The sequence below is a fragment of the Pristiophorus japonicus genome, chromosome 7, assembly GCF_044704955.1.
Source record: "Pristiophorus japonicus isolate sPriJap1 chromosome 7, sPriJap1.hap1, whole genome shotgun sequence".
In the NCBI taxonomy this organism is placed as follows: Eukaryota; Metazoa; Chordata; class Chondrichthyes; family Pristiophoridae; genus Pristiophorus; species Pristiophorus japonicus.
This window is the reverse complement of record NC_091983.1, coordinates 204,734,078-204,748,526: the sequence shown is the minus strand read 5'-3', so window position 1 is coordinate 204,748,526 and position 14,449 is coordinate 204,734,078. Positions and strand designations below refer to the sequence as shown.

Here is a 14,449-nt window from a genome sequence, read left to right as displayed (position 1 = left end):
GTGGTGAATGATAGAAAATTCAAACAGGCTGCATTTAGACAGGCTGTGAAAATTCACAGACAAGAAGTCAGAGATGCTACATGCATTTCAGCATGTTGCATTAAGGCATCAATCAACTTGACATTTTAGGACCCTTGGGTAGTGAGCCAATAAGGTCAAAGGCGGCGAGTTCTTTTCTGTAAATTGATCCAGGCATAAATACAGCCATTTTGACCATGTGGTTTCAGTAAGACAAAGGAACTGGCAATCAGCCAGCAGTTTGTTGCTCTCTGCCAAGATTAAAAAGTTAAAACTACCATCGGAGTTCGTATTTCATTGGAAATTAAGAGATCTAACAGTGTATTTGGACTTTCAGAAGGCTTTCGACAAGGTTCGACAAGAGATTAATGTGCAAAGTTAAAGCACATGGGATTGAGGGTAGTGTGCTGACGTGGATTGAGAACTGGTTGGCAGACAGGAAGCAAAGAGTAGGAGTAAATGGGTGCTTTTCAGAATGGCAGGCAGTGACTAGTGGGGTACCGCAAGGTTCTGTGCTGTTTACATTGTACATTAATGATTTAGATGAGGGGATTAAATGTAGTGTCTCCAAATTTGCGGATGACACTAAGTTGGGTGGCAGTGCGAGCTGCGAGGAGGATGCTATGAGGCTGCAGAGTGACTTGGATAGGTTGGGTGAGTGGGCAAATGCATGGCAGATGAAGTATAATGTGGATAAATGTGAGGTTATCCACTTTGGTGGTAAAAACAGAGAGACAGATTATTATCTGAATGGTGACAGATTAGGAAAAGGGCAGGTGCAACGAGACCTGGGTTTCATGGTACATCAATCATTGAAGGTTGGCATGCAGGTACAGCAGACGGTTAAGAAAGCAAATGGCATGTTGGCCTTCATAGCGAGGGGATTTGAGCACAGGGGCAGGGAGGTGTTACTACAGTTGTACAGGGCCTTAGTGAGGGCACACCTGGAGTACTGTGTACAGTTTTGGTCTCCTAACTTGAGGAAGGACATTCTTGCTATTGAGAGTGTGTAACGAAGGTTCACCAGACTAATTCCCGGGATGGCGGGACTGACATATCAAGAAAGACTGGATCAACTGGGCTTGTATTCACTGGAGTTCAGAAGAATGAGAGGGGATCTCATAGAAACGTTTAAAATTCTGACGGGTTTAGACAGGTTAGATGCAGGAAGAATGTTCCCAATGTTGGGGAAGTCCAGAACCAAGGGTCACAGTCTAAGGATAAGGGGTAAGCCATTTAGGGCCGAGATGAGGAGAAACTTCTTCACCCAGAGAGTGGTGAACCTGTGGAATTCTCTACCACAGAAAGTTGTTGAGGCCAATTCACTAAATATATTCAAAAAGGAGTTAGATGTAGTCCTTACTACAAGGGGGATCAAGGGGTACGGCGAGAAAGCAGGAGTGGGGTACTGAAGTTGCATGCTCAGCCATGAACTCATTGAATGGCGATGCAGGCTCGAAGGGCCGAATGGCCTACTCCTGCACCTATTTTCTATGTTTCTACATTTCTATTCTTGGAAAATGGGTGCCATTTCCAATGCTGGCATTTATTGCCCAATCCTAATTTCATTTGTGGTGATGTGCCTTCTTCCTATTTGTTTTATATATTCATTCCTGGGATCTGGGCGGCGCTGGCAAGGCTAGCATTTATTGCCCTTCCCTAAATGTCCTCGAGAAGGTGGTGGTAAGCTGCCTTTTTGTACCACTACAGTGCTTGTGGTGAAGGTATTCCCATAGTGCTGTTCGGGAGGGAGTTCCAGGATTTTGACCCAGCGACGATGAAGGAACAGCATTATATTTCCAAGTCTGGAACGTGTGCAACTTGGAGGGGAACGTGGAGGTGGTGATGTTCCTATGTGCCTGCTGCCCTAGTCATTCTATGTGGTAGAGGTCGCGGCTTTAGGAGGTGGTCAAAGAAGATTTGGCGGGTTGTAGCAGAGCATCTTGTAGTTGGTACACACTGTAGCCACGGTGCGCCAGTGGTAGAGGGAGTGAATGTTTAAGGAGGTAGATGGGGTCCAAATCAAGTGGGCTGCTTTGTCCTTATTGGTGTCAACCTTCTTGAGTGCTGTTGGAGCTGCACTCATCCAGGCAAGTGAAGAATATTATCTGAGGAGTTGCGAATGGAACTGAACAATGCAATCATCAGTAAACATTCCCACTACTTATCTTATGATGGAGGGAAGGTCACTGATGAAGCAGCTGAAGATGGTTGGGCCTAGGATACTTCCCTGAGGAACTCCTGCAATGATGTCCTGGGGCAGAGATGATTGACTTCCAACAACTACTACCATCTTCCTTTGTGCTAGCTATGACTCCAATCAGTGGAGTTTTCCCCGATTCCCATTGACTTCAATATCTAGGGCGCCTTGATGTCACACTTGGTCAAATGCTACCTTGATGTCAAGGGCAGTCACTCTCACCTCACCTCTGAAATTCAGTTCTTTTGCCCATCTTTGGACCAAGACCGTAATGAGGTCTGGAATCGTGTGGTCCTGGCAGAACCCAAATTAACGATCGGTGAGCAAATCCGACTGCGGCAACTTCAGAGAAATCTCCCTGCTATCAACCACTGGGAAAGTCGTCGCTAGAGTCCTCCTCAACCGTCTTCTCCCCGTGGCCGAGGAGCTCCTCCCGGAGTCGCAGTGCGGATTTCGTCCCTTCTGGGGCACACGTACATGATTTTTGCAGCACGACAGCTGCAGGAAAAATGCAGGGAACAGCGCCAGCCCCTTATACATGGCCTTCTTCGACCTTACAAAGGCCTTTGACACGGTCAACCGCGAGGATCTATGGAGCGTCCTCCTCCGTTTCGGATGCCCCCAAAAATACGTCACCATCCACTGCCAGCTCCACGGCGACATGCAAGCTGTGATCCTTACCAACGGATCCATCACAGACCCAATTCACGTCCGAACCAGGGTCAAGCAGGGCTGCGTCATCGCCCCAACCCTCTTCTCAATCTTCCTCGCTGCCATGCTCCACCTTACAGATGATAAGCTCCCCACTGGAGTGGAACCAAACTACAGAACCAGTGGGAAGCTGTTCAACCTTCGCCATCTCCAGATGCCTGCGTCTGTGCACACACAGAGGCTGAGCTCCAGGACATAGTCGACGTATTTACCGAGGCATGTGAAAGCATGGGCTTTACGCTAAACATTAGTCAGACAAAGGTCCTCCACCAGCCTGTCCTCGCCGCACAGCACTGCACCCCCAGACATCAAGATCCACGGCGTGGCCCTGGACAACGTGGACCATTTCCCCTATCAACAAGAGCAGGCATTGACGATGAGATCCAATACCGCCTCCAGTGTGCCAGTGCTGCCTTCGGCCGCCTGAAGAAGAGTGTTTGAAGACCAGTCCCTCAAAACTGTCACCAAGCTCATGGTCTACAGGGCCGTAGTAATACCTGCCCTCCTGGCTCAGAGACGTGGACCATGTACAGTAGACACCTCAAATCGCTGGAGAAATACCACCAGCGATGTCTCCGCAAGATCCTGCAAATCACCTAGGAGGACAGACGCACAAACCTTAGCGTCCTCGTCCAGGCCAACATCGCCAGCATTGAACATACTTGATCAGCTCCGCTGGGCAGGCCACATAGTTCGCATGCCAGAAACGAGACTCCCAAAGCAAGCGCTCTACTCGGAACTCGTCCACGGCAAACGAGCCAAAGGCTGGCAGAGGAAATGTTACAAGGACACCCTCAAAGCCCTGATAAAGTGCAACATCCCCACGGACACCTGGGAGTCCCTGGCCATAGACCGCCCTAAGTGGAGGAAGTGCATACAGTAGGGCGCTGAGCTCCTTGAGTATTGTCGTCGAGAGCATGCAGAAATCAAGCGCAGGCAGCGAAAGGAGCGTGCGGCAAACCAGGCTTCCTGCCCACCCTTTACCTCAACGACTATCTGGCCCACCTGTGACAGAGACTGTGATTCTCATTTTGGACTGTACAGCCACCTAAGAACTCATGCTAAGAGTGGAAGCAAGTCTTCCTCGATTCCGAGGGACTGCCTATGATGATACTGATAAGTAAGTGCCGCTTGATAGCATTGTCGATGACACCTTCCATCACTCTGCTGATGATTGAGAGTAGACTTATGGGGCGGTAATTGGCCGGATTGGATTTGTACTTCTTTATGTGGACAGGACATACATGGGCAGTTTTCCATATTGTCGGATAGATGCCAGCGTTGCAGCTGTCTGGAACAGCTTGGCTAGAGGCGTGGCTAGTTCTGGAACACATCAACAGCACGATGCCAGGATGTCTTCAGCACGATGCCGGGATGTTGTCAGGGCCCATAGCCGTATCCAGTGCACTCAGCCGTTTCTTGATATCACGTGGAGTGAAGTGACTTGGCTGAAGACTGGCTTCTGTGATGGTGGGGACCTCAGGAAGAGGCCGATATGGAGCATCCACTTGGAACTTCTGGCTGAAGATGGTTGCAAACGCATCAGCATTGTCTTTTGCAGTTACATGCTGGGCTCCACCATCATTTAGGATGGGGATATTCATGGAGCCTCCTCCTCCCGTTAGTTGTTTACTTGTCCACCACCATTCACGACTGGATATGGCAGGTCTGTCGAGCTTTGGTCGGATCCGTTGATTATGGGATCGCTTAGCTCTGTCTATAGCATTTGGTTTCACTGTTTAGAATGCATGTCGTCCTGTGTTGCAGCTTCCCCAGGTCGGCACCTCATTTTTAAGTACGCATGATGCTGCTCCTGGTGTGCTCTTCCACAATGCTCATTGAACCAGGGTTGACCCCACCTGGCTTGATGACAATGTATAGTGAGGAATATGCCATGCCATGAGGTTACAGATTGTGGTGGAATACAATTCTGCTGCTGCTGGTGGCCCACAGCGCCTCATGAATGCCCAGTTTTGGTTGCTACATTCACTAACCTGCTTTATACCTATTGGAATACATGGTGTTAAGAATTGGGATGTCATGTTTGTATGAAGGACTGTGAATTTGACACTTCTACATTATTGTTTTGGCTAGATCGGTTTTAAATCCATCCCATTCAGCACGGTGGTAATGCCACACATTGTGGAGGGTGTCCTCAGTGTGCAGACAGGATTTTGTCTCCACAAGGATTGTGCGGTGGTCGCTGCTACCAATGCTGTCATGGACAGATGCATCTGCGACAGGTAGATTGGTGAGAACAAGGTCAAGTAGGATTTTCCCTCGTGTTGGTTCTCTCATCACCTGCTGCAGGCCCAGTCTGGCAGCTATGTCCTTCAGGACTCAGTTAGCTCGGTCAGTAGTGGTGCTACCGAGCCACTTGGTGATGGACATTGAAGTCCCCCACCTAGAGTATATTTCTGTGCCCTTGTTACCTTCAGTGCTTTTTCCAAGTGGTGTTCAACAGGGAGAAGTACTGATTCATCAGCTGAGGGAGGGCGATAGATTGTAATTAGCAGGAGGTTTCCTTGTCCATGATTGACCTGAAGCCATGAGACTTCATGGGGTCTGGAGTCAATGTTGAGGACTCTCAGGGTCACTCTCTCCCGCCTGTATACCATTGTGCTGCCTCCTCTGGTGGCTCTGTCCTGACGCTGAAGACCGTGTGGTAAACGGTTTGATACAACTGAGTGGCTTGCGAGGCTACTTCAGTTAAGAGTCAACCACATGTGAGACTGGAGTCACATATCGGCCAGATCAGATAAGGATAGCAAATTTCATTCCCTAAAGGACATTAGTGAACCTGTTGGATTGCTGTAAAAATCCAACAGCTCATGGCCACTTTTACTACTACCAGCTTTTAAGGTGCAACATGCCTTCTTGAGGGCTACTCTCTTTCTAAACTTCTCAAACTGTCAAGCTGAGATATGAACTCATGTTCTCTGGATTATTGGTCCAGGATTACGAGTGCAGTAACATACCCACTATGCTACAGTACCCAGCATATGGAAGCATTATGTGTGGTTTGTTTCCAGAAAGGTAATCCTCCGATTTACTTTGCCTCTACCTAGACAGGATTCTGCAGTTTGTTTTCTGTGCAATTTTTGAAGTTTTTTTTTGGCTGAGTTTGAAACAGCTTCAAACAAGTCTTATCTCCACTGAGCTAATTTTCATTTATAAGAGAAAAACAAATCAGGGAGAGAGGTACTTTTTGTATAGCAGGCGCACAACTTGTGTTATACCTGTAGGATATGTCCATTTCGAATTTCAGTCATCCTGGGTGAGATTATCCTTTTAAGTACTAAAATGTTAAATCAGTTTTGTACTGTGGGCTAACATTCATCTCAACTATCTTGACTGGTCTTAAACCCATATCTGTGGTATTAAAGCATCCCGATGGCACAAATCACTGTCAAGATGAATGAGTTTAAAATATCTACAAAGTGAGTTCCTAATCTTAACCACACTGTTACTGGGAGGTGCTGAACACAGACCAGATGATTATCGAGAGGGCTAGATTACTCTTGTGGCTGGTTACAGAGTGGCACGAGCAGAGTCTGTCTGCCCTCAGGAAATGGCTCAGGAGACATTAAAGGAAAAAAGGGTTAACACATACACATTGTCAAATGCAAACAGATTTCAGTGGTTAAAAATGGATTACATAAGCCTCAAATATTTTCTTCAATTGTTAGTTCTATATATTCAGCATGAGGTTTCCACCTGGCCTGCCACATTAACATCCCACTATGTACTATATTGATATCCATCACATGGATCAAATAACTATCACTGATTTGATTAGAGGATCTGCAAGGGAGGAATTAAGGTCCCAACTAAGACTATATCACAGAGCAGCCAACAGCCTATGATAAGCTCAAGTTCTTGGTCTGGAACACTTCTGTCCTGGACTTGTTCAGCCTACTGTAGGAGCTAGTTCTAAATTAATTAGTCCCTATATACTACATACATTCTAAAATAGTATACAATTGATGCACTGCATCTTGTTTTTCTTTGTGTTACCTTATTGGTAAGTAATTGGCAAACTTGTGGCACATAATCGATTAGACAACCACCACTGGGGAATGCTGGAATATGGAGAGCAGAGGTCCCGCCAAGAGCACTGTAAAAGGGATAGGAAAAAAATTCTCTAAATGAAAATGTTAAAATAAACAGGGCATATTATTGTGAACTAACTCATGCAAAATGTCATCACACACAGGTTCAGGATTATGGATTTTTCACCCCAAAACAAACAAACCTTGATCACTCCTCAAGTGGTTTGACTTTGGACTGAATGTGGGGTCAGAAGCCAGCAATCATCAAATTTATATTTACTCAAAAGTCTTCGATGAAAGCAGTTGTAGACTTTCACTTTTTTGTCCGCAAAGAGCCTGTGTTTCTTCTAGCTTATGAAGGCTACTTCTTCAAAGCACTTTAAAGGCACTTACATTTTGCAGCAAAGAGCTTCTTTTGACAATATTGAAAATTTGGTTTTGTTTTTCCACAGCAAATATATTGCTTAATACTACTGGATGCATTTACCTGCTGAGTCATTGGTACACATACGTTGCTTTCAAATTTTAATTGTTCTATTTGATAAAATCTAGTCTATGACCTGCATCTAAATAAATACAAATTGTTCCCATATTTTTTATGATTGGCGTCTTGGCAAAAATAGAAAGTCGCACTGGTGAAACTTTATAACAGTGAAAATAGATATTCATTTCTATTTTGTTATACATACAATTTTAGTTTAAATAAAAATTAAAAGTGACACTGGTCGTTCATTTAAACAAGAAGCTATCCACAAATCCACTTCATACAAATTCACTCTTGATCTACTGGAAAGTGAAGTATAGTGGAACACTACTTATTATAGTGAACTCGCCTTGTACACACTGGAGACGGAAACTGAAACTGATACAGATAGAACAAAAACATCTCAAATTATTCACAGCAAAATGAAAAGAAATCCCCAAGCTTTCCAAGAAGACACCCAGAAAATTCAAGGAACACAAAACAAAGGCAAAAAAGTACTATAATTAAACAACATATGAGAAAGCGAAGAAAATTAACTACAAAAGAGTCAAACGCGGAAAGCCCACAGCTCTCCCCAAGGGTCAACAAGGTGATAACCAAATGAGTTCGAAATGAAGCTATACATGCAAACTAACATCTCCATATTCAGGAATCCTACCATCAAACCCAAGAATAACTGTACAAAACAATTCTCAGCACACCATCTGGAACCAGTAACTAGTAATGTAACCACAATAAAACCCAAAAATGTAAATTAGGCATGAAAAATTAATACCACCTTACAAAAGAATGCTGAGCCACACAGATTACTAAAATAACACTACTTATATTTACATAGCTCTTTTCTCAAAATTAATTACTTTTACAATTTAATGACTTGCTATGCAGGCAAAAGTGACAATCACTCTTTACAGATGGTTAAAAAAGTATATATGAATAAATCAAATCTATGTAGTAATCCTACATGGACAGTTCCCTTTAAAGTCATAGGATGTAACTGTTCATCCTTTCACAATGTCTTGTCAAAATACCCCACATATTACAACCTATTTTACATCCTCGAACACTACACTTCAAATAGCTTCTGGACTTCACTTGCCTGCTTTGGAGAGCGGTTCTTTGATGCTGCACGCTGGCTCCATCCTGTTCATGTCAAGCTTTGTCCTTCCATGGGACTTCTGACTTTGACCCCGGTCTCCCTACTATTGGGCCCAAGTTTCCACATGATTTGCGCCTGATTTTTAGGAGCAACTGGTGGAGAACGGACTATCTTAGAAATCGCAATTCTCCACATTTTTTTTTCTGCAGTTCTAGTGAGGTAGAACAATTCTACTTTAGAACAGACTTTTTTCTTCAAAAGGGGGCGTGTCCGGCCACTGACGCCTGATTTCAAAGTTTCCACAGTGAAAACGTACTCCAAACTTAAGTAGAATGGAGCAAGAAGATTTTTGTAGAACTGAAAAAACCTGTTCTACACATTAAAAAATCAGGCGCAGGTTACAAATTAGGCGTCCAGAACGAGGTGGGGGGGAGGGGGGAGTGGGGAAGGGAACTCATTAAATTCTGCAATCAATCCTTATTTATACTTCTACAAATATTATACAAATAAATCCAACCTGAATAAACTTTTATAAGCAAAGAAAAGATTAAATAAACCATCTTCCTACCTGTGTGAAAGTGCTTCAGCCATCATTCGAAGGAAACCACCGTTTGTTGCCGCACAGGGGAGGGAGGGGAAGGAGACAGCGGCTTGTTGCCGCACAGGGGAGGGAGGGGAAGGAGACAGCGGCTTGTTGCCGCGCAGGGGAGGGAGGGGAAGGAGACAGCGGCTTGTTGCCGCGCAGGGGAGGGAGACAGTGAGAAGGGAAGCCTCAGTGCTGATGTGCTGATGGCAATGTGGTTTTATTAAAAAATGTTCAAAAATTAAACAGCTACAAAGAACTACAAAAATGGCCGAGTGCCAATGTTTCTTTTCACACTGAGCATGCGCGAACGCTCCAACGCGCACGCGCAGCGTTGCCGGCAGGAAAAAAACTAATTTAAATAGTACCCGCCCCCTCCCACTTACAAAATCGGCGCGAGTGTCGGCTCTGCCCCCCCGGGCGCCACGCCAAACAAGACAAGGAGCTGCAAAGCGCTCGAGAATAGCGCGTTTTTTTTCTGGCGCCGTTTTAGGCGCGAAAAACGGGCGCCCAGCTCGGAGTGGCGCCCGTTTTTTATCCTGTGGAATGTATCCCATTAATTACTACATTTAATCAGGCCTATGTAACATGAGCTTTTCCCGTGTTTATTCACGTGCGCACTTTGGCTGCCACTCCGGACCTGAGCCAGTCAATACTTTTCCACCTCTTTCCTTTTCTCTTTATCCCTTCCTGACCATTCGTCATGCCTCCTTTCATCTCTCCTCTCTGGGATACTCTGCCCTCCCAAATCCCTAACCCAGCCCTTCATTACTCTTAGACCTTCCTACTCTCCTGCTGCCGTTGCAGGCTTGACTCCCTCTTAGATAAGCCTACAGCTTCCCTCTGTGCCTCTCTTGGCATCCTACGAAGGGCCCATAGAGGCACACATCGCTGCCTCCTTACAAGCAGCAACCCTAACTGTTCCGTCCTACTCTCTCGCCAACCTCCCTGTCCAGCGTGCCCACAAGGGGCTAAACACCCCACCTCCAACTCACACCCCCGCCCCCCCGGCAGCTGAGGGGCGATGACACCTTACCCTTAAATGAAGCCGTCCACCATTTGCCCCGCTCAGACCACCGTGGTGGTAGTGTGGCTCTCATCAGCAAATCACACCTTGGTCTGTCCCCCTACTCCTCCAGCACGTTCCCCTCCTTTGAGCATCTCACCCTATTCCAACCCTCTCACCTCTCATTTAAAATTCTCGCTCTCCACCGCCCACCCAAGTTCGCTAATAATGTTATTACCGATATCTCTTCACTGCTTTTCTCCCACTGGCTCTGCACGCTTGCCATCTCGCTGAGGGCGAGCCTCGCGAGAAATGTCGTCATTGGCGGCGGCCTGGCCCGTTCAGCCTCTCCCCCACATCCCCCACCTCCCTCCCGTTCAGCCTCTTCCCCCCCCCCCACTCCATCCTGTTCAGCCTCTCCCGCCGCCGCCCCCCCCCCCCTCTCCTGTTCAGCCTCTTCCAACCCTGCCCCCCCTCCAGTTCAGCCTTCCCTCCCTCCTGTTCAGCCTCCACCCACCCTTTCTCTCACCCCCCTGGCCGGGTCAGGCCTCGGCGGCCCGACCCGACCTGCTCAGCCTCCCCCCCACTCCTGTCTCCCCTCCCCCTCCTCTTCTCTCCCCCCCTTCCTCTCCTCTTCTCTCCCCCCTTCCTCTCCTCCTCCACCCCCACCCCCCTCCTCCTCACCCCTTCTCTCCTCCCCCACCCCCCTCCTCCTCACCCCTTCTCTCCTCCCCCACCCTCCCCTCCTTCTCCCCCTTCCTCTCCTCCCCCCCTCCTCTCCTTTCCTTCCCCCCTCTATCCTCCTCTCCTTTCCTTCCCCCCTCTATCCTCTCCTTTCCTCCCCCCCTCCTCTCCTTTCCTCCCCCCTCTCTCCTTCTCCCCCCTCCTCTCCTTTCCTCCCCCCCTCCTCTCCTTCCCTCGCCCCCTCCTCCTCCCACCCCCTCTCCTCTCCCCCTTCTCTCTTCCCTCCCTTCTCCCCCCCTCTCCTCTCCTCACTCCCTTCTCCCCCCCCTCTCCTCTCCCCCTCTCTCCCCCCCTCCTCTCTCCTCCCCCCCTCCTCCTCCTCTCTGCTCTCCCTCCCTGCTCTCCATGCACCCCCCCCCCCCACAACCCCTCGCTGTCAGAAACACAGAGACACTGAGAGAGAGAGAGAGAGATACTGACAGAGAGACACACACACACACATCCCAGCATGCGTTGGAGGGGTCCCGGTGCTGCAGTAGGTGAGTAGAAATAATTTTTTATTTATTGATTAATTTTTTTTTAATGTTATTTTTTAATTTTATTTTAAAGATTGATTTATTGGTTGACTTATTAATCATTTATTATTGATGGTGGCTCTTTATTTGTAAAAGTGGTGTTTAATGTTTGTAAACTTCCTTCCCCCCCGATCTCTCGTTCCCTACGCCTGATTTATAAATGTAGGCAAGGTTTTTCTGAGCGTACAAAAATCTACACTTACTCTACTCTAAGTTAGTTTGGAGTAAGTTTTCACTGCCTAAACTTGCAAAACAGGCTTAAGTGGCTGGACATGCCCTTTTGAAAAAAAAATCTGTTCTAAAATATAACTATTCTGACTGACTAGAACTGGAGCAAACTAAATGCCGAGAATTGCAATTTCTAAGATGCTCCATTCCAAACCGGTTGCTCAAAAAAAATAGGAGTAACCCAGGTCAAAACTTGAGCCCATCGTGTCAATCACAGATGAGGCCAGCTCTGACCACTTTCTCGTATCGCTCTCCACGCACATCCCCCTCCCCCAAAGCCCCCCACAACCCGACCTCTTTGTGTGTCCGCCCCGGAAAAACTCTCTCCCGACTCTCTTAAAACTGCACTTATGAACTCTCAACTGTCCAGCCTTTGGCCCTCCATTCAACATGACATTTCTGCAGTTACTGATCTGCTCAATCATAGCTTCACCACCACCTTTGATGCCCTAGTCTCTGTTAAAACAATTACTCTTTCACCCTGACCGTTCCCCCTGGTACAGCCCTGATCTTCGCTCCCTTAAGTCCAAGGACGCAGGCTTGAACGGATATGGCGGACAATTGGTTTAGCCATTCACTGTCAGATCTGGTTGGTCCATATAAAGCATTAGCGGGTCCTGCTCTCTTCTGCCAAAATAAGCACATATTCCAGAATTATTCTGGAATGTAAAGATAAACCCCAGCTTGTATTCTCCACTGCTAACTATCTTTTTAAACCCTTCCTCCCAATCTCCACCCTCACCTCAGACATTAAGTGTGAGGAGCTCACAGACATCTGTGTCTCTAAGATGGAGACCATCTGTTTGGTTGCCTCTGCCTCTTCCTTCCTTCCTTCCCCGAGCCACTGGACTAAACTTCCTCTAAGGATCCCCCCGTCTTGCCCTGACCCCGCATCTTTCTCCAGTTTTCTCCGATCTCCCCTCATGACCTTTCAGAGCTCATCCTGTCCGTGAGACCCATTCCTGCTCCCTTGACCCTATTCCCACCAAACTGCTGACCACCCAACTTCTTTTTCTGTCTCCCATGTTAGCTGACATTGTTAATGGTTCTATCTCCTCAGGTACTGACCCTCTCTCCCTCAAATCTGCCGCCATCACCCCTCTCCTCAAAATAACAACCCTCGACCCCACCGTCGTTGCAAATTACCACCCCATCTCCAACCTCTTTCCTCAAAGACCAGTGGTGGGCAATACACGGCCCGCGGGCCATTACCGGCCTGCCAAGTCATTCTATCTAGCCCGCTGGATGGGACAGAAATAGAACGTGAGCATGAGCTCGAGCTGCACATTCATCTATCCACTTTCAGTTCTCATGAGACAGAGAACTTTGTACAAGCCGGACAGGTTGCACCTCAACGGAGCAGGGACCAATATCTAGCTTGGCAGGGGGATGGGAACCTGAGAGTTAATTCAGTAGGGAGGGGAGAAAAGCGGAAATTAGAAAGCAAAAGTAAAGAAAGTGAGTTTGAAGGAGAGAGAAAACAAACAGGAAAAAGGGGTAAAACAACAAATTTAAAGGCACTTTCACTAAATGCGCGTAGCACTTGTAACAAAATAGATGTGTTGATAGCACAAATTGAGACAAATGGGTATGATCTGATAGCCATTACAGAGATGTGGTTGCAAGGTGACCAGAATTGGGAATTAAATATTCAGGGGTATTTGACAATCCGGAAGGACAGACAGAAAGGAAAAGGAGTTGGGGTAGCTCTATTGATAAAGGATGGAATCACTGCAACAGTGAGAAACGATATATGCTCAAAGGATCAGGATGTTGAAACAGTTTGGATGGAGATAAGGAAAGGGGAAAAAGTCACTGGTGGACGTAGTATATAGGCCCCCTAACAGTAGCAACTCTGTTGGTCTGAGCATAAACCAGGAAATAGTGGGGGCATGTAAAAAGGGAACAGCAATAATCATGCGTGATTTTAACCTCCATATTGATTGGACAAATCAAATTGGTCAGGGTAGCCTTGAGGAAAAGTTCATAGAGTGCAGTATGCAATGGAACCAACCAGGGGCAGGCTATCTTAGATCTAGTGTTGTGAAATGAGACAGGATTAATAAACAATCTCCTAGTAAAGGATCCCCTCGGAATGAGTGATCATAGCATAATTGAATTTCAAATTCAGATGGAGGATGAGAAAGTTGGATCTCTAACCAGCGTACTAAGCTTAAATAAAGGAGACTATGAAGGTATGAGGGCAGAGTTGGCTAAAGTGGACTGGGAAAACAGATTGAAGTGTGGGATGGTTGATGAACAGTGGTGTACATTTAAAGAGATAATCCACAACTCTCAAGAAAAATATATTCCAGTAAGGAGGAAAGGGTGCAAAAGAAAAGAAAGTCATCCACGGCTAACTAAAGAAATAAAGGACGGTATCCAATTAAAAACAAGGGCATACAAAGTGGCCAAAACTAGTGGGAGGACAGAAGATTGGGAAGCTTTTAAAAGCCAGCAAATGACAAAAAAAATGAATAAGGAAAGATAGACTATGAAGGCAACCTACCACAAAATATAAAAACAGATAGTAAGAGTTTCTATAGGTATATAAAAAGAAAAAGAAAGGCTAAAGTAAATGTTGATCCCTTAAAAGACGAAACCAGGGAATTAGTAATGGGGAAAATTGAGATGGCAGAAACTCTAAACAAGTATTTTGTATCAGTTTTTACAGTAGAGGACACTAACAATATTCCAACAGCGAATAGTCAAGGGACTATAGGGGGGGAGGAACTTAACACAATCACAATCACAATCACTAAGGAGGTGGTGCTCAGTAAGATAATGGGACTAAAGGCAGATAAATCCC

General features: G+C 46.4%; 1 protein-coding gene across 4 annotated transcripts in view; it reads right to left on the bottom strand.

Annotated features, from left to right (window-relative positions):
* babam2 (BRISC and BRCA1 A complex member 2) overlaps positions 1 to 14,449 on the bottom strand; it is a 278,819-nt gene that overhangs the window by 41,018 nt on the left and 223,352 nt on the right. For all 4 annotated transcript variants that reach the window (XM_070885724.1, XM_070885727.1, XM_070885725.1 and 1 more), the window contains one exon: positions 6,947 to 7,046. In XM_070885724.1, coding sequence (XP_070741825.1) covers positions 6,947 to 7,046 — 100 coding nt within the window. The remainder of the gene's footprint in view (positions 1 to 6,946; positions 7,047 to 14,449) is intronic.